The 18896-nt window shown below is 45.9% G+C and overlaps 1 protein-coding gene across 4 annotated transcripts in view; it reads left to right on the top strand.

The window, feature by feature from the left end:
- Window positions 1–18896, top strand: part of GALNT13 (polypeptide N-acetylgalactosaminyltransferase 13) — a 63001-nt gene that overhangs the window by 31372 nt on the left and 12733 nt on the right. For all 4 annotated transcript variants that reach the window (XM_015869188.2, XM_015869189.2, XM_015869190.2 and 1 more), the window contains 5 exons: window positions 551–758; window positions 964–1134; window positions 6100–6217; window positions 11204–11384; window positions 18676–18815. In XM_015869188.2, the coding sequence (XP_015724674.1) occupies window positions 551–758; window positions 964–1134; window positions 6100–6217; window positions 11204–11384; window positions 18676–18815 (818 nt within the window). The remainder of the gene's footprint in view (window positions 1–550; window positions 759–963; window positions 1135–6099; window positions 6218–11203; window positions 11385–18675; window positions 18816–18896) is intronic.

Raw genomic sequence — 18896 nt, 5'->3', positions numbered from 1 at the left:
TTTTATCCCTGTGATGTTTTCCCAAGGTGCTCAGGTTGATGTGTGCACTCATGTATGTGTGCTTTGTTGCTGCACTGAGCTGAGTTCCAGTGTGAGCCTCTGTAGCTCTGCTCTTGCTCTTCAGAAACACTCGGCATGTGTCAGGAAGAGTTTCCTGCATGGTGGCGGTGTTGGCTCCTGGCTGGGCAGAGCGTGGTACATATGTTCTGAAGTTGCATTTTGAGCCCTCAGGAGTTGCTGAACCTGTCTGTAACAGAACTATAAATGCTTGGGACCTTAAACATCATAGAGCCATAGAATGGTTGGGTTGGAAGGGACCTTAAAGATCATAGAGCCATAGAATGTTTGGAATAGACCTTAAAGGCCATAGAACGGATGGGTTGGGTTGAAAGGGATGTCACAGCCCCAGCTGTGGGCTGGCTGCTCCCTCTCTCAGGCTGCACAGGGCCCATCCATGGGCTGCTCAGGGCAGCAGAGCCAGGCCCTCAGCACCCTCAAATAATGTTTCTTTATTGTTTGTTGTTTTTTTCTTCCCTGCTGACTCTGGCAGAATTTCTGAAGGCCTCGTTGGAGAACTACGTGAAGAAGCTGGAGGTCCCAGTGAAGATCCTCCGGATGGAGCAGCGGTCGGGGCTGATCCGTGCACGGCTGCGGGGGGCAGCAGCTGCCCGGGGGCAAGTGATCACCTTCCTGGATGCACACTGTGAGTGCACCCGTGGCTGGCTGGAGCCACTGCTGGCCAGGATCCGGGAGGACAGGTGAGAGGGGCCTGGGGGACAGCAGATCCTTGCAGCATCAGCTGGGGCTCTGGAACTTCCTGGGTTCCAGTTTGTGCCGTGTCCTGTTGCAGGGCATTGCTGAGCAGAGCTTTCCTGCAGAGGAGCCACAGACTTAAAACAACAGAGGGATCTGAAAAACAATTTTGTTTGCAAGTGCCTTTTTCATTTTTTTTTTTCCTTACAGGAGGACTGTCGTGTGCCCAATCATTGACGTGATCAGTGATGACACGTTTGAGTACATGGCTGGGTCAGATATGACTTATGGAGGGTTCAACTGGAAGCTGAACTTCCGCTGGTACCCCGTGCCCCAGAGGGAGATGGACAGGAGGAAGGGGGACAGGACCTTGCCTGTAAGGTAAGGGGGGGGGGGGGAAATGGAGGATTGGGGTGTTTGGCTTTGCTGTAGGTAGATAATAATGCTGAAGGTTTTGCTGCAGTATTGGAGAATACATGCCAGATAGCTCTGGCAGAGAACACCAACATCTACCACATCCTTAATGCTGTTATGTAACTATCAGATAACTATCAGAGCTGAGAAAACTCCGTCAATACTTCCTTCAGACCATTCAATAATACAGAATAATACCTCCTTTCTAAGTATTGAGCTTCCTTCTGTGTTTGTTATCAGCAAGTAGCCTTGTTGAACTTGTTTGCAGACATTACTGTGCTCATGATTTAAAACAAATCTTAGAACGTATTTCTGAAATGCAAAATTGTGGCCACTTAATCCAGGCATTTGGTTATGGTGTGTACTTCTTAAAATACATACTTATTGCCTATAAAAAAACAGTGATGACAGTGCACACCCAGTCCGACATAAGAACATATTCTCTGAGTCAGAGGAACTCAGAGTTCCTCTGAGTCTTCCTGACCTCCTCCTCCTTATTGCTGAAACCAAAGTCTGTAACAAAACCTCAAGAAAAGTACTAAATGAAGTCGAAACGGAGCAGATTGAATGCATCATTTACATTAGATGTAGAATTACTTGCCTTGGGTTATTTGCTCAGCTCTAATAGCTTCTGGCAGGTTCATGAGGACTGAAAGAAAAACTAAAAAAAAGGAAGAAAAAGGAAAAAAGACCAACTTTTCTAAGTGGATGTAATGGTTTCAAACCTGTCTAAGAGGTGTGATGAAGTGGAAAGAATTCAGACCTGCAAACCCCTGACTGTGGGCAGCAGGCAGATCAGGAGGGAAGGCAGCTCAGGGGGTGGCATTTCCCAGCAGAGCTTTACAGGTTTTGCAGGTAAGGCAGAGGGTGGGCACAGAAAAGCTTTTCAGATCTACTCATACCAACAGTGGCCAAATCTGTCACTTTAATCCTTTCCGAGTCAGAGAAGTACTGGATGTTTTACATCTCTTTCTCATCTCTGGAACCACCTTGCTTTCCAGTTCCTTACCCAGTTAAACCTGAAGTGTCTATTAGGTTCATAGCATTAATTGTTGTAATGAGCTGCACGGCCTCATGCTGTGCTGGCTGGCACTGCTGGCTGCTCCCCCAGCACCCTTGGCTTTGCTCCATCCCTCCTGTGCTGACACAGGAAGCTCTGAAAGGTGGGCAAGAAGGAAGCAGTACTTAAGGTTAATCCAGAATCATACACGTAACTGACTCCTGGAGTTATTAAAGCAAAGCTGCTTTTCATCCTTTCCTCTCTAGCTTGTAGCTGGTGATTGCCTGGTGTTTTGGGAGCACTCCAGGTGAAGATGGGTGTTAGTGAAGGGTCAGAAGTTAATGAACAATGCAGTCCTCTAATTATCCCTGTAACAAGTACTTGAGAGGGAGTCGGTGGCTGCAGGGCTGGTGTAATTGGGCTGCCTGGGATGCAAGCTGTGCCCTTTCTGAACAGGCAATGGAGACTTTTTGGTCAAAACCAGCATGTGAGATTTCTCTTGGAAACACTGGCAGCTGGTGGACAATGAGCAGGGGTGTAACAGCCTTCATATGGGAAATGACGTTTAATAGGTCATCGGCTGCTTTCAGTGCTGGCCTCTATCTGGAAATGCTTATCAAAAGCAAACCAAGAGTTTGTGGCAGTAAATCAGCCTTGAGGTGTCAGGATCACAAAAGTGAACTCTGCATCCAGCGAGAAAAAGTGGAATATTTCAGTTGAGTTCAGAAGGGTTTTAGCAAATGCTGCTCCTTGTCTGTTGTAAGGACGAGAGGCTGAAGATAAGCAAAGTCCAACCCCACAGCAGCCATTTGGGAGCAAGCTGCTGACTTCATCTTATTTGCATTGCCTTGCCCGTTCTGTAACATTATTTCAGTCTCGTGAAGATTGAATATGTGTGCATTCATCTTTTTTTCGTTGCAGTCAATAGAATAAGCGCAGAATACATAAAGATCAGTGACTTATGTGCTCGTGTGTGTAATGTAATCATTGCACTCAAATCCTGCGTTTTATTACACTAAAAAGCCATGTAATCAGAAAAAGTGTTTTACTCCAATTTTTACCTTTTGTAATAACAGTGATAAATTCCTACTGTGACTTTTTAGATTTAAGACCATAATGCAGATTAGCCATTATCAGCCTGTAAGTGCAGTGAGGCTGTGGCACTGCCCAGAGCTGCGGTGCCCCATCCCTGGAGGTGCCCCAGGCCATGGATGGGCCCTGGGCTGCCTGAGCTGGGGGCAGCCAGCCCATGGCAGGGCTGGGACTGAGGGGTCCCTTCCAACCCAGCCATGCTGTGATTCTTTTAATTATTATATATATAATTCCTTGTTTGTGTACATGTTATTACTTTATATACCCTTTATAATGGAAAGATCAGAGTAGCTGGTGTGAATGGGGTTCATTCATCACTGGGACCATTAATCCTGAGGGGGAGTTAAGCACAGACCGTGTGTTATCCTCAGGGGAAGGCACACAATCCTTTCTAATTAGTGGGTGTGCAGCACGGCTTGTTTGTTTGCTTAAGGAATTAAAGAAATTGAAGTTCACAAATCAGGTATTTCTGCCCACTGAAACATCCGTCCTTGCGGGAATCCCTGGAATTGATGGGAAAAGGTTAATTAATGCAGCGATTGATATTGAAACCCTCCATCTCCCTGTCATGCAGTATGGCTGTAAAAGCTCTTTCTTAATGGAATCTATTAGAAAAGTTGGACTGTTTGTCATATTTCTAGCAAACAGATCAACAAGAATTCATAGGTGCCTCTCATACTGACGAGTAACACCTTGCCTCAGACAGAATTATTCCTTTGCTGGCCATCACACCTCGGTAGCACTTTTCCCCTTGCTTTTTTCTTGTGATGCTCCAGCACCAGATGTGTGGGACCATTGCTACCACCCTCTGCTGTTTTAATGTCCCTCAAAGATTTTGTCTTGTTCCTGTTCTTGAAATGCCATCACTGGAGTAGCACCTGGTTTGTGCACTTGGTACATGGCTTTGCAAAACACATCACTTGAAGCGCAAAGCCTCCTGTTCCATTGGGCTGCCTGGGGTTGGAGTCCACATGGCTGCACAGGCAGAGCTGAGAGCACTGGAACAGGGCTCTGGGCAGAGCAGCTCGGTCACCGGTCTCTCAGGTTTAGTGGTAGATGTTCTTGGAGTGCTGAACCCAATGGTCTCATTCAGTCTCTTGTTGGTGTGCGCTTTTTTCTCCACTGAAAAACAGTACTTGCCCATCCCGTGTCTCCAGGTGAGCTCAGTGCTCCTGTGATTTGCCAGTGGTGGTACAACACTGTGCTGAGATCACTGCGCAGTCATCTTATCCTACAGCTGCAGGATCCCAGCCAGAAGGCACTTCTCTGTACCTTCTGTGTGGATGTTGCCATATTTGCCTTTAATTGTTCTGGAACGGAAGACTGATGAGTCTTGTACTTAAATATACCTGTATAGTTCCAGAAATTTCAATTAAATGAGTTAGGAAGAGGAAAGAATACAGTATGAAACACGAGGATCTCCTTTTCTTTGTCCTCTTAGGCTCTGGCTGGTGCTGTGGGTGCTGAGGTGTGTGCTTTGGGCAGCAGTGGGCTGAAGTCTTTGCAGGGGGTCGCCTTGGGCAGGTAACGTGGGCTGATCCTGGGCTGAGCAGCATTAGGAGCTGGTGCTGGGAGCGTTGGGATGCAGCAGAGTGGGGCTTAAACAGCTGTCTGCTGTGCTCTTCCCTAAGGGAAGGCAATGGGGTGAGTGTGAGAATGGGAGTCCTGCTTGCTGCTCACAGTCACAGAAAGGAAAAGCAGACCAAAAGAAGAGAAGTGGGTTGGAATGATGGCTAGCGTTAATCACAGCACCGTATTGCTCATGTGCCTCCAAGTAGGCAAAACAGAGCTAATAAGCACAAAACTAAGAAGAACTGCAGAGATGCTCCTTCTTGCTGAAATGACCGTTTCAGCTGTTTTTACAGTGAGCTCTGCAGTTCTGTTTATGCAACGTTAAATTTACTTAGTGAAGACGAGCTCTGCCTGCTGCACCTCTGTTATTGAACACTGTGGCATACAGGGGTTCCTATGCTTTTACAGCGACTTCTAATCCATGATAGACATTTGAATCTCTGAGTGCTGACTCTGCTTTTGGTTTTACTTTAAATGAGTTTTGCATGGACGGATACACTAAGTAAGCAATCATAGACATTTCTTTCAGCGAGAAACAGAGGTAGCATCTCAGCTCTGGGGCCTGGCAAGGCTGTGCTGGGGCCAGGTGGAACAGGCTGGGATGAGCCACAGAATCACAGAATGGCCTGGGTTGCAAAGGCCCACAGTGCTCATCCAGTTCCAACCCCCTGCTGTGTGCAGGGTCACCAACCAGCAGCCCAGGCTGCCCAGCAGCTGTGTCCCAGCAGCTCCCAGCCTGTGTGTGCAGGGCTGGGTGGGAGCACAGAGCGGTGCTGCTGGTCCTGGTGCAGGCATTGGGTGCTGCAAAGCCTGGAGCTGGCATCGGTGGGGAAGCAGGACAGCTTTACAGGAGGAGCTGCACCCTGATGGGATTTGCCTGTTGTAAGGATCCCTAATCCTGTTAGGAGAGATTATGCCAGCCCCGTAATGTTATGCACATTCAGTCTCCCTCTAAGGCAAAGCTAAGGCATTGAACTCCCTTCTCTAAGCATCTCAGGTTGGATTTAAGTGCTGTTCCGGATGCAGTGCCAAAATTCCATCCATGTTACCATTGCAGTGCTCCTGAACTCATGGTGCTGTTCTGTATTGACGCTGCTGTGCGCGGGATGCATTGATAGTCAGAACTGTGTGAGGAGATGTGTGCTGTGGTGTCACGCGATAAATTCCACCGTGTCTTTCAAAAGGTATTTTTTCTTTTCTTTTTCCTCTTTTTCTTTTTTTTTTTTTTTTTTTTTTTTTTTGTTTTTGTTCTGTTTGTTTTCAACTAGGACCCCTACTATGGCTGGTGGCCTATTTTCTATTGACAGAAACTACTTTGAAGAGATAGGATCTTACGATGCAGGAATGGATATCTGGGGTGGAGAGAATCTTGAAATGTCTTTTAGGGTAATTGCCGTTTTCCTTCATTTTCTGTCAACAAACACTTTTGCTGTAACAGTTCCTACATTGGGGTCAGTGTTTTAGCTGTGTTTTAGCTGCCACGCAAGTCTCGGGTTAATTGTAACGCTGCAGCTATTTGGGGGTGTCTCAATACGGTATTCGGTCCTTTTTACTGCATGAATCATTTTGTAACTGTTTGGAAGCTTTGACTTTGCCCTTCTGAGATGATACGTATGTTAGAATAACGTGTTCTTGTGTGGAAAAGTGAGGCTTTCTGCGAGATGGTGCGAATGCTAACTGACATAAACAAGGCCTGAGTGATGGAAGAACTGATGTCTGTGTTTCTGAGAGCATACGTTGTCTTGGACTTGCAAGTTGTGGCCATGGTGCTTACACTGCGTGGGATGGCGCTGCCTGCAGGGGGTGGGTGCATTGCCTGGGATGGGAGCGGATCGCATTTAGCGCTTGTCCTTCAGGCATGAAGGAAAATGGAGTCACTGAGTCTTCCACGGATGGTGTTTAGGAAGGATATTGGAAATGGTTTTTAATGGCTGTGATGAATCGCAGTTTTGGTGCTTGAAGTAAGTATGCAGAATAAATGCTGCTGCATCCCTATGCCATGCCCTCAGAATGGCTGAGGAAGGTAGATTCTTCTTCCATTTATTTCTCTCTTGTTTTCAGCGAGGGTTGGCTGGTGGGAAGTTTTCTGTTGGCAGAGCGGGCTTTGAAGGGTTCTGTCCAGCAGAGCTTCCAGAGGAGATCAACTGAGAACCTGAAAGCATTTTCAGGCCATTTTCTATTAACTGCACATCATTCGCTTCCCAGTCAAATGGAGAGGCTGAGAGACTTACTCTGAGTGCTGATGTTTTAAATCAGATTTCAGCCTTCCGAAGCCTTCCTTGGATGCACACGGGATGCAGGTGTGTGTTGGAGCGTATGTTCATCTGAAGCCTTTAAGGCAGCATGTTTGTTTCTTGCCTTTTTAGAAGAGATCCCTGCAGCAGTGAATAGCACAGCCTTAGGGCATCGGCCACAGGCCTCTCCTGAGTTAAAGCTGTGGTTTGGCACTGCTCCCTTTTTGCTGGGCATTGCTCACCTTGCTCACCAGAATGGTGAAGGGCAGAGATGTGCATTCAATCCCTGCTGCTTTTTGTCTGTTGAGTTTTCAGGGCATTCTTTGATCAGGAAAAAAAACAAAAACACAGGAAATATAAAAGAAGATGAAAAACATTTAAAGAATTCTATACCATCCAAAACCTGTGGCAAGTATTCAGGAACAAGCGCTGGTTTTGGTAGTCTGGCACATTTCCTATCCATAGCTGTAGGGGATTCCTGCCAGGATTATTCTTTCTTTTTTTAATATTATGTTTTTTCTAAACTGCTGTTCTTAAAGCCATCCTGCAGAGCAGATCACGAAGGACAGATGAGCAGCAGCTCTGCTAATAAGAGGAAATATCGACTTACCCTGAAAGAAGGGAACTATGTGCAGCAGTGCACAGTGCCAGGAAGTTCTACTGGAATGGGGCAGCTGTCCCCCCCAGGATGGGAGCAGTATTAAGAGCAGTATTAAGAGCAGTATTAAGGCAGTGCTGTAACCAGACCCAGAGCTGGATGCACTCAGGGCTGGCTCCCACCTGAGTAATGTCCTTGAACTAAGAGTTTCAGCGCTTCCATCATTACAGAGATGCTGGGGCGGTGCCCTGGTAACTGCAGCATGGCGTGCTCCGGTGCCCATCTGTTGCTGATGCTTTACATCAGATTTTTAATTGTTCATTCTTTGATTTCTACGTCTGAGGCCGCAGTATCTCATAGAATCCCAGAATGACCTGGGTTGCAAAGGCCCACAGTGCTCATCCAGCTCCAACCCCCTGCTGTGTGCAGGGTCACCAACCAGCAGCCCAGGCTGCCCAGAGCCACATCCAGCCTGGCCTTGAATGCCTGCAGGGATGGGGCATCCACAGCCTCCTTGGGCAACCTGTGAACAGTGCGTCACCACCCTCTGGGGGAAAAACTTCCTCCTAAGATCCAACCTAAACCTCCCCTGTCTCAGTTTCAAACCATTCCCCCTTGTCCTATCACTGCTCACCCTTGTAAACAGCCATTCCCCTTCCAGTTTATATGCTTCCTTCAAATATTGGAAGGCCACAATGACATCTCCATGGAGCCTTCTGTATAGCTGCTTGTAGCCCAGTACAGTGCCCTGCCTGCAGAATGCCTGTGCCATGCAGCAGAAAGGACAAGGGACCAGCAGCAGGCAGTGTTCAGCCTGATGGTATGGGAGGGCTCTTCTGACTGCAGGATTACAGGGATGGGAGTGAGTTAGGCTGTGATTCAGTAAACAAGCTTAGCATGTTTGTTGGTTTGGATGGCAGAGAGACCAGTTCTGTGCTCTTACAGGCACCAAGGGTTGTGACTCTGTAGGGCTAGAGGGTTCACATGCATGCGGGATTGTCTTATCTTCAGGAGTGCAGTGACATTGGATGTGGGTTTTTGTGTGTCTGTGTGCTGTTGGGGTATATAAAGCCCTGGGAAACCAGTGGTAGGATGAGAGGGAATGGCCTCAGGTTGCACCAGGAGAGGTTCCTGTTGGATAGTAACAGAAATCTCTTTGATCTAATGCCACACTCCATAAATACACATTTGGAAGTGTATACTAAAGAAACAGTCTTTTGTGGGAGTAAATATTTCTAAAAGGCAGTACACAAAGTTATTAACATATAAACAGCAAAACCAAAAGCCTTAAATCTCTCCAGCCTGAATTTTTAGTTGTATTTTAATCCGAGCTCTAAAAAGCTGTCGGTCCCATTTGGACTTAGTTTTACATATCCTGTCATTAAAGGAGATTGCCTCGCTCCTGGGAGAGCCATTTCCTTGCAGTAACCACAAGTGCAGAACCACCCAAACAACCCACTAGCTAACCTGCGTGAGCAGCTTTTCTGCTCGTTTTAAGGTGTTATTTTTATCTGCATACATTATTATTAGCCTTTTACATTTATGATGGGCGGGCGGGACGTGGCTTTACCTGAGCATGCAGAGAGGACAGAAGGGGCAAAGGATCTTAAAGGTGGGCTGTGCAGAAATGGGATGGAGTTTAATGCACTCCTTTTGTGCAGAGTCTGAGATTGAAAGGTAGTTTTTAATAATTAATGCCTATATTGAAACTGGGATCAATGATCTTGGCAGTAGCTTGCAGTGAGGAGTGATTAATTGTATGTTGCTTTGTATCGTGTCTATACTCTGGCCAAATCAGTGTGGTCCTGCAAGCTCTAGCTGCTATGAACCTGGGGAAGGGAGTCATTTTAGCAGTGAGTATTCAGGAAACTTGGTTTTCTTGTGGGCTTTTCTGGTTGGTTTTAATTAAAGCCCTTTTCTTCTGAGCAGCATGCAGGTTTATCTGCATTCCTATGACAGCTGCAGTAGCTAGCAGCTTGTAGCAAGGGCAGCCAAAAAATACACTTAAAAAATGTACAGAACACACATATAAGAGTGTTAGCATGGGAGGAGTCTCTTGCCAGGAAGGGGGTTGGGGTGAAGCTGTGAGAGCACTGATCACGACACTGACGGAGGTTAAAATGCTCCTCAAGCTGTTTGTGCTCGCTGCTGTCCTGTGTAGGGAATCGCTGCTGTGTTGCTGTGTAAATACAGTGCGTGTTTTGGGTTTAATAAGTGTTTCCTTCTTGCACTCACTGACCTGAAGTTTCACCTGAGCTGACTGGTTGTCACTGAGCTGCAAAACACAAGATGTTAAACACCAGAATATTTTGATGTTTGTCGTTGCTCATCCCAACAGAGTCCATCACTTAGCATACTAATGAAGTCACATAAAAGGATCTAGCCCTAATTAAATAAAATCTGCATTAAGTTTCTATGGTAACTGTTATGTCTGTGTCGAGGAGCTCTAATTACAAGGCTGTACCAGTGATCTTAAGACACCAAAAGATTCTTAAGCCCTGCTTCTTATTAGGAAGAGGTATTGTGAATTTTAGCCCTGCTCTCTGCTTAACAGGAGACCAGTGCAAAGAGGGGAGTGAGGCTGGGTAACGAGCTGGGCAGCTGGTGGTGCCAAAACTTGTCAGTGAGCCTTGGTGTAGGGGGAGCCTCGAGGAATCACCACTGTCAGAACAGCAAAGTTGGGTAGCCCTATAAAGATCCCTTGGGAACCCTCCTTTATTTCTGTGCACATCTGGAGCCAGCTGCCTGCATCGTGCCTCTACTTCTGCCCAGTTGGACCTGGAACCTCTGGTAGTTCCTTCTCCAGTTCCTCCCAGCACATAGAGATGCAGGAGGCTGCAGAGCAGGTTGCGGGCAGTGCACCAGCTGTTGTACATCACACCAAGACTGCTGAGCTGCCAGAAGAACGTTACCTCGTTTACCAGCAGGGTGCTAAGCCCAGGCAGGGTTAAAGGATTGTTTATACTGGTGCAGACATATTGAAGGCACTAAGCTTGCTCACGGTGTAGATTTGGGGACATCTGTGTGTGATGTTCAAGGTGCCTGTGCTTCATGTTCAGTATTAACCAAAGTCTGCTGTGCTTTCACTAGCGTGGTCATGGACTCGATTGTGCTTTAAACAATACAGATGTGGGTAGATAGATTGTAAAAGTTCGTTTCTTCTCCATTTCTTCAAATATTATGTATTCCTTCAAAACTCAAATACATGGTTAGCATTCAAACCCTATGCTTCAAAACACAGTACAGGCTTACTCCTTTCTGAGGCAGTGGTTTGTAGGTGTTTATATAAGAAGATCACACAACCAGTTGTGCCATTCACACGAGATTTCACAGTGTAGTTAAGGTCTGTGGGATTTCATTGCTGTCAGGAATTATGTCCCTACTGTTCCCCTTAAATTTGAGTTTGAAATTCCCAGTTGAATTGTGTCCTGGGGAAATAAATGAGGAGATAGCTGCTAACCCATCAGAGTCCTTCCTGCTAGAAGCTTTTTGTGTTTTGTACTGGCTTTAGCCAACCTATTCTGCATGTTTTCGTTTCAGGTTTGGCAGTGTGGTGGCTCCCTTGAGATTGTCACGTGCTCACACGTTGGCCATGTCTTCCGTAAAGCAACCCCTTACACCTTCCCTGGTGGCACGGGACACGTCATCAACAAGAACAACAGGAGGCTGGCAGAGGTCTGGATGGACGAGTTTAAAGACTTCTTCTATATAATATCCCCAGGTAAGAAGTTATTTTCTGAATGTGTGGCGATATGTAAAGCTGCCTGAGAAAAGGAAGATAGAAACACGAGATACGTATAGGTAAGTGTACACATGTATGCATATGTATGTACTAAACATAGAATTGCAGTGTGGTTGGATTGGAAGAGACCTTAAGGGTTGTAGAACCTCAGCATGGTTGCATCATTAGGGACCTCAGAGTCACCAGCCCCACTCTTGCCATGGACTGGCTGCCCCTCATCTGCTAAGGCTGCCCAGGGCCCCATCCAGCCTCGTGCTGATCTCTGTTCTGAGGTCATAGCTGTGGGCACCCCCAAGGATGGGGACTGCTCCATTTCCCTTGTGGAAGCTCTTTTTATTAAAGCCATTGGTGTTTGTCATCACCTAAACATGCATTTGTCTGTGTGCCGCACCATAGGGAAGTACCCTGTGGATTTCCCTCCTTCTGGATATAGCAATAGAAGTTCACGTAATGTGCATGAAAAGCAGCAGCGCTAACAGAGTCCTCTTAAATATGGGAAGTGAGCTGTGTGAAGTAGGCAGGATTGTGTCCCTCAATGATTGGTGAATATATCTACCCGACTGAAAGTAAAGGAATACAGTACATGATGGAAAGTTTGGCTGTTATGAATGTAATTTGTTTCTGTTCTCCTGTAGGAGGAGGAGAAAAAGCCAACACAAAAAATCCCACTGAGAAGTGGATGTCTGTAATGGCGTAAAAGTGAACTCAGAACCAATATAAGATGCAGCAGAGTTCAAGTCATAAGGTTCTCCCATCGGATTAGCCATTCTTTTATGCGGGCCTCCTTTATTAAGTTCTGCTTTTGTGCAGTCCCATAATACCAAATTCCTGTTGCTTTTTTTTCTTGAACTATAAATGCTTTCTTAATAATTAACCCTGAAAGTGTACATTTGCTTGTGAGGATGAGGCATGCAGATACTGCCCATTCATTGCATTGGGGGGCTGGCACTGTGCACTCTGTCTTCTGCCCAGGCAGCAGCTTTTGCTGGCTGATGAGGAGTTTGCTGCTTTAATGCCTTCAGCTTAGCTGAAGCTCCAAAAATACCTAACTAAGGGCTATTTAAAATACAATACATTTAAAATGAGATTTTAGTCAAATGCATGTAAATGCGACTAGAATAATGATGCATATGGGAGAATAATGTAAGAATTCCAGTTTCAAGAAGAGTGCAAGGTGAAATTCCTGCTGGGTAGTTTCTTTTAATAAAAGAAAAAGGGTTTTCTTTTTCCTCTCCTCCATTTCTTTGGTTTAAGGGTCTTCTAATCAGCAGTCCATTTAATTACAGCAGGACTGCCCTAGTCCTCCTTGGCTTTTTAATGCACTCTTACCTCAGTTATACTGCAGTATTCTGAGTTGAATGGGGAATTCAGTGCTGTACAGAAGGCTTGGTTTGGGCATTACAATAATAAGGACGTGAGGAAATAAGTCTGATATGAGCCTACCTGCGGCAGGCTGGGCTATTCCTAAGCAACGTCTGTAAAACTGGAGCAATTCCCTTTGCTCCTGACTTCTCCTGGTCTGTACCTTTGGTTTCATGTGTTGGTGTGTCTTGAAGTTTCTCCATTACAACATGTATCTTGGACAGGAGCAACAGGTTATTTTCTCTTACATTAGTGAGAAGTTTCTGCAATCCCTTTGGAAAAAACCTTCACAATTTCCAGGGTTTCAGCAGGCAGCGTTTGTCAGCAGTGTTTTTTTAGCTTGGATGTCCAAGCTTCCTAGCCAGCATTTCATCAGCTGCATTGGAAGGGAAGAGACATCCACGGTATTCACAGATCCACATCCCCTCTTCCATTGAAAAGACCAGTTCTTGCCGCAGGCCATTTTAATTTAGGCTCCCAAGTACAGCTATAAGTGCAAGGCTATCTTTAACAAACTGTTTTTCAGCAGCCTGTCATCTAGCAGGACACGTTCATTGCTAATGCTGCTTTCTGCAGTCATTGCCTGGCCCAGAAGGCAGGTGGAGGAGGCACCACTCTTCCTCACACCGAGAAGGACATTTCTCCATCAGTTTCCCTATCGGCGTTTCCCCAGGGGCTGGCACAGTGCTTTGCCCTTCCTTTTATGCCTGTAGGGTGCTGAGGTGGCTCTAAAAGCGCTCTCCATCAGAAATAATGGAAGGTAGTAAGCCAGAATACGAAGAAAATCCCTCAGCATTTCAGTTCCTGTTCCACCTGCTGAGCTGGACTTTGTCATCTCCTCAGTGTCTGCGTGTTCCTCACTGCTGAGCATCCCTGGGGGACATGTGTCCCACTTGGGCAGTGCAGCTGCTGGCAGTGCTTGCTGCATTGCTGGCCATTCACACTCGCAGGTATGAAAGTAGAGACTGTGCATGATAAAAACCTTTGGTTTTCCTCACAGCAGTTTTTGTAGAGGCATAGAAGATCCTGAGTTGGAAGGAACACATAAGGATCATCCAGTCCAGCTCCCAGTTCTCAGGGAGGCTGTTTCTTCTAACAAGAAAAGTTAGGTTCAAACACCAATGCAGTTACTGTGTTTGTTGTGAGATGGAGACTTCTCTTTCTGTGAAGAAAATTGCCTTTTGCTTCCAAAGTGAGCGCAGACTGGCAAATTTAATGCTGCTGAGCATCATCTCTCTTCTGGCTACGTGTTTGCATATTTGCAGAAGGCTTAAATGGAGAACCTACAACACTGTATTAATGTGGAAGACTGAAGTCAGGTCAGTGATAACAGTTGTGTTGGCTGGACCAGGTCTGTTTAATTGCAGCCCCAATGCATGGTGCTATTCCTGTTGCTGGCAGTTATTTAAGAATATGCTATGTAAACTGCCAACTAAAATGCCATCGTAGTGCTCTGTGGGATTCAGAAGTAAAGGAAGGAGGGGGGTGCTTATGTGTTCTAGATAGATCAATGGAAGTTAATGATAATATTTTAACAACAACAAAAAAATAACAAAAATCCATAGGAAATAATTGATTTTTCTTATGGGATGTTGCAAAATGTCAGAATTTGTTCCCAATATCACTGAACTCCTTTTTTTTTTTATCCTTCTGTCTGGCACACATCTCCTTCAGGTTGTTAGTGTGCAACGTACAGCTCTCCTGATAATTCAGTTGGAGAACAAAGCAAGATGCATTTCAGTAATTAGGTCTCTGAAGCTGTTATCTATCAGCAGCTCTCATCTTCCCCGCTCTCCTCTGGGCCCTGCTTCACTCTGTGTCTCAGATGATGTCCTGAGAGGAACCCGTGGCTGCTCACAGCAGCGCTGCCTTCAGTCTCTCTCAGCATAATTAGAGCGCACACCTTGCAATTATAGTTGGAGGTGAAAGTCTTCATTAATCAAGTTATGGATTGCTTGCTGGAGGCTGGCTGTGCTCCCTGCTGGTTCTGAGGTGCTGGTTTTGCTTTTCTGTCATGAGTGGTCCCTGAAAGTTCTGTTTGTTGAGGCTGGCATAGATTTGTAGCTGTCGGTGGGGTCACAGTAGGAAGTGCTTACTGTTTGGATTTGGTGGCAATGCAGTGTTTGACAAGGAGCTTTGAATTTTACTTGGCAGGAGCTACAGCCTGTAGTGTGGATTGCAGCCTAAAACCACAAGAGCCTGCCCAGTAGTTCAGGAGAGTCTGGAGAATGTCAGAAATACTGGGCACGCTTCAAATGGGATCAAAGGAAATCCCTTAGAAAAGAAAAAAAATACATCAAGCTGTTCTGAAAACAGCAGAGCTGCTCTGTGCGTATGGCCCACATTGTTGTCAGTGGTGCTGTTTCACTTATGGTAAGTCAGACGGTCCTTGCGGTGTTGCAAATGCAAAAATAAAAGCTCTTTCCCAGCTCCTTTGCAATGCAGAAGACCCAAAACTGGGATGGCCAACCCACAGTTGAACTAGATGATCCTGTAGGTCCCTTCCAACCTTGTGATTCTATGAGTCTATGATCCCCCTGGGGAAAAGTGAGCCCTGTTCTGTGACACCAAGTGCTGTGCTTTCCTTTGCACCAGTTCACTCATGCTCTGTGTCTATCTTTCCTTGGCTTCTCTAATGAAAAACCAAATTGCTTCCTAGTAACTCCTCACTGTTGGTCTGTTTAGCAGTCAGTTTTCTGTTATTTTCACTGCTGGGCATTGTTATCAGTGTAGTTGATCACAGAATCACAGAATGACCTGGGTTGGAAGGGACCTCAAGGATCATGAAGTTCCAACCCTCCTGCCTGGCAGGGCCACCAAACTTCCACATTTTGAACAAATACATTTTGAACATACACAAATTGATGTACACCAGTAATGCAGGATTACACTCCAGGTGGTGCTTTGCTAATGCCAACATCTTTCTCATATGCCAAATATGCATTTTAGTTTATTATTCTGAGCCACCTCAATGTTTACCTGTCTGTCTGGGTGGCTTTGCACTCCCATACCTTCTCAGCTTTCTCCATTTACCTGGTGTGATATTTCCAGCAGCATAATTCACTTCTTTCTCTGGCTCTTCCACCGTATCTCATTCTACTTGATCTATGCATTCCTAAATATAGGCAGCTTTGTCAATCTGTGCATTGAAATACTGTAGCTAATCACTGCACGGAAATAATTGCAGCTCAGAATAGCCTGCATTTGCAGAGTCAGCTGAAAAGCTTGTGCCCATCCTCATTTGGTTCTCTATACGCCCACTGCATCACTAAGCCACGTGTCTGTGGCCACACTCATCAGCTTGGGGTCAGTTCTCCTGCACCAGCTCGGCTGTTGAAGCAAGGCTGACATGCAGAGTTCTCGAGCACCTTGCTTAGAACATTTTTGAGGATTGAAATGTGCCACTTGTAAAGTTTTAATTTCGGATTGCAAGATAAGTGCTTGTGTTTACTCAGCAGATGATGTGCAATCCTCCTGTCGAGTGTAATTATATAATTAGGTTGATAATGACTGTATCAATCTAGCAAGCAAGAGCTCTCAGTAAACATTTTCACTCTTCAGCGAGCTTTTCAGCTGGTGGTAAGAGCAGAAGGAACTTTTGCTTTATTACTTTCCATGTGATAAAAGCAGAATGAGAAAATAATACACTCATCAGTGGTGTGGATTGGACCCAGTATTGAAGTGCCAAGTCATCTAAAACATAGTGGGAATGTGTGGAGGAGGGAGGCTGGCTTGTTTGTTCATCCCTAATGTTATTGCTCTCCATTGGGAAAACATCTTACATTGTAGGCTTGTGTGGATGTTCGGAATGAAACTCGTTGAAGGTGATGTAAAATGGAGATTGATGGTGGACCTGCGTGTCGAGGCTTAAAATATCAATGCAATAAATGCCAGTCAGCAAACAGTCGGTTTGAAAAGAGCAGGAATATAGCAGTCCTTTATGAAGGCGTTCAGCACTTTTTCCAGCCACAAAAACAGTGTTTTTGACACGTGCACTTACAGTGAAGATCAGCTCTTGCCTTGCTATGGCTTCTGCAATGGGGGTTTCCCTTAGAGGACACTTGTATTTTAGTAGCAAACATGGCATCTCGCAGGGACACCAGGGCACCAAGGGCTTAAGGCTTCCATAGGAACAGGACTGTCTGATTTCTTCCCCTACAATAGTCCTACTATTTCATTTTTACTCTTTAGTCTGGGATGTTTAAAACAAAACTCGAGGGTTTGTTTTGAACTCTGCCGTCTCTTGAAAGCTTTCCTGAGATGTGCACTGCAGGAGCATCTTAATGCATCACTGGTGTTAGCCCTGATGGTGTTCCATTGATGACTGTTGTGGTAGAACTGATCCTCTGCTTGTTTTAGTGTCAGGACCAGTCAGGTGTAGGATTCAGCCTCAGTAAGCCTCTGCTTTTCTCTTTGCAATATCCACATGTAAATAACATACAGTGCAGGCGTGATTATGGGGTAAAATGTAGTTTAAAGTCTTTTTCAACAGAAGAGGCTGTGCTTGTGGAGGTACACAATCGTGTATTACATCCAGAGTAGGGATCTCAGAAGCATGTGAAGCAGAGGCTGTTGGGTGTCCCTCAGCATCGTCCCTTGTACCTCCTGGTGGCCCCATGCATTGTCCTCTCTTGGCTTCATGTTGGGATGCTCCTGTTGTTTTGTTCCCCTTTAAATGGTCTCTTGTCCCACTGAGTCAACATTGGGTGACCATCAGTGGTGTCCAGTATCCCTTCTGGTGGCCCTCAAACCTCCTTGGGGGCATTTAGATCATTTGGGGACACTGGGGACATCTAGATCAGGTGCAGCTCCCACTGCTCTCCCTCTGAACCGTAGAATCATAGAATTGCTCAGTTGGGAATGCACCAATGTGCCACAGGACGCCTTCCTTTTTGGCTTCAGAAGGCAGCAAATGATGGCAAAAGCCTAACTTGGAGTAAGTTTTCTCAGGGTTATCTTTGCATAAAGGCAGTCGTTCCCAGCTCTTATGCTCCAGTGAATAGTTTTCATCTTTACTGTCGTAAATAAATGCCTTCTTACACAGAAACGGTCCATTTAGCCAATTTTGAAGCCATGTCCTTGTATACCAATTTCCAGGACGTGCCCATTAGAAAAAATGGTGTAATGCAATTCCGCTGCTATTCAATTTGTTCCACTGGCAGCGCATCTGCTGCTCTGTTATTATCATCTGCCTCTTCCCTGGGACGTTTACCTTTGCAAACAGCCATTTCTTTGCCTCCCTGTGATGTTTCATCTTGTTTTTGCATCCAAGGACATTTCACTTCCATTTTCCATTGTATCCTACAATTGCATGATGGTACGTAGAACTAATTTGTCAAAGACAGCTGGTAGATACTTGGGAACACGGGTAAGGGCATTAAGTTCAATTTTTGGCAATAGGAACGTTTAGTTTCATGGTTGTCACGTGCTGAATTTCATTAGGAATAGATACCACCTTGTGTGTTAGGATGGGGCAGCCTTGGGGGTTCACCTCTGTCATGATTTCAAAATGAGATCCCGCAGATGATGGAAAGCAGAAGGTGATGGAATGCAGCATGGATTTCAGATATAGATCTGGTGGTGTCTTTCAAGCTGTGACCCAGAGCTGCTGAAGTATAGCACTGCCACTGAGGAGCAGCAGGCGATCACCCGGCACCAAAACAATGGCGCTGTGAATCTGTATGCACTGCAGCTTAAAATAGGAAAAGGACCAAATCCCTTACTCTCCTGCTAACTGTCTTTCAGAGGAAGGCCCAGTAGGTTGCACTGCTCCGTCTAAGGTGTGCTGGTTGATAGCTGTGGTGTCGCAGTGGGCCTGAGCGGGAGGGAATTGGCCAGCGGTTGGTGAGGTCTTCCTTTGTGACGACTGCTCTTTGACCCTCTGTTTCTCTTAATGAAATGATTTCAGGCGTTGTGAAGGTGGACTATGGCGATGTGTCGGCCAGGAAGGCGCTGAGAGAAGCCCTGAAGTGCAAACCCTTCTCGTGGTACCTGGAGAACATCTATCCAGACTCGCAGATCCCGCGGCGCTACTATTCTCTGGGAGAGGTACACTGCACTAACTTGGCTCACGTCACTGCCAGGTCTTTTTCTCTTGCTTTGAGCAGGTCATATTTGCACTACACCTTT

The sequence above is a fragment of the Coturnix japonica genome, chromosome 7 (genome assembly GCF_001577835.2).
Source record: "Coturnix japonica isolate 7356 chromosome 7, Coturnix japonica 2.1, whole genome shotgun sequence".
Taxonomy (NCBI): domain Eukaryota; kingdom Metazoa; phylum Chordata; class Aves; order Galliformes; family Phasianidae; genus Coturnix; species Coturnix japonica.
This window is presented reverse-complemented; position numbering and strand designations above follow the sequence as displayed.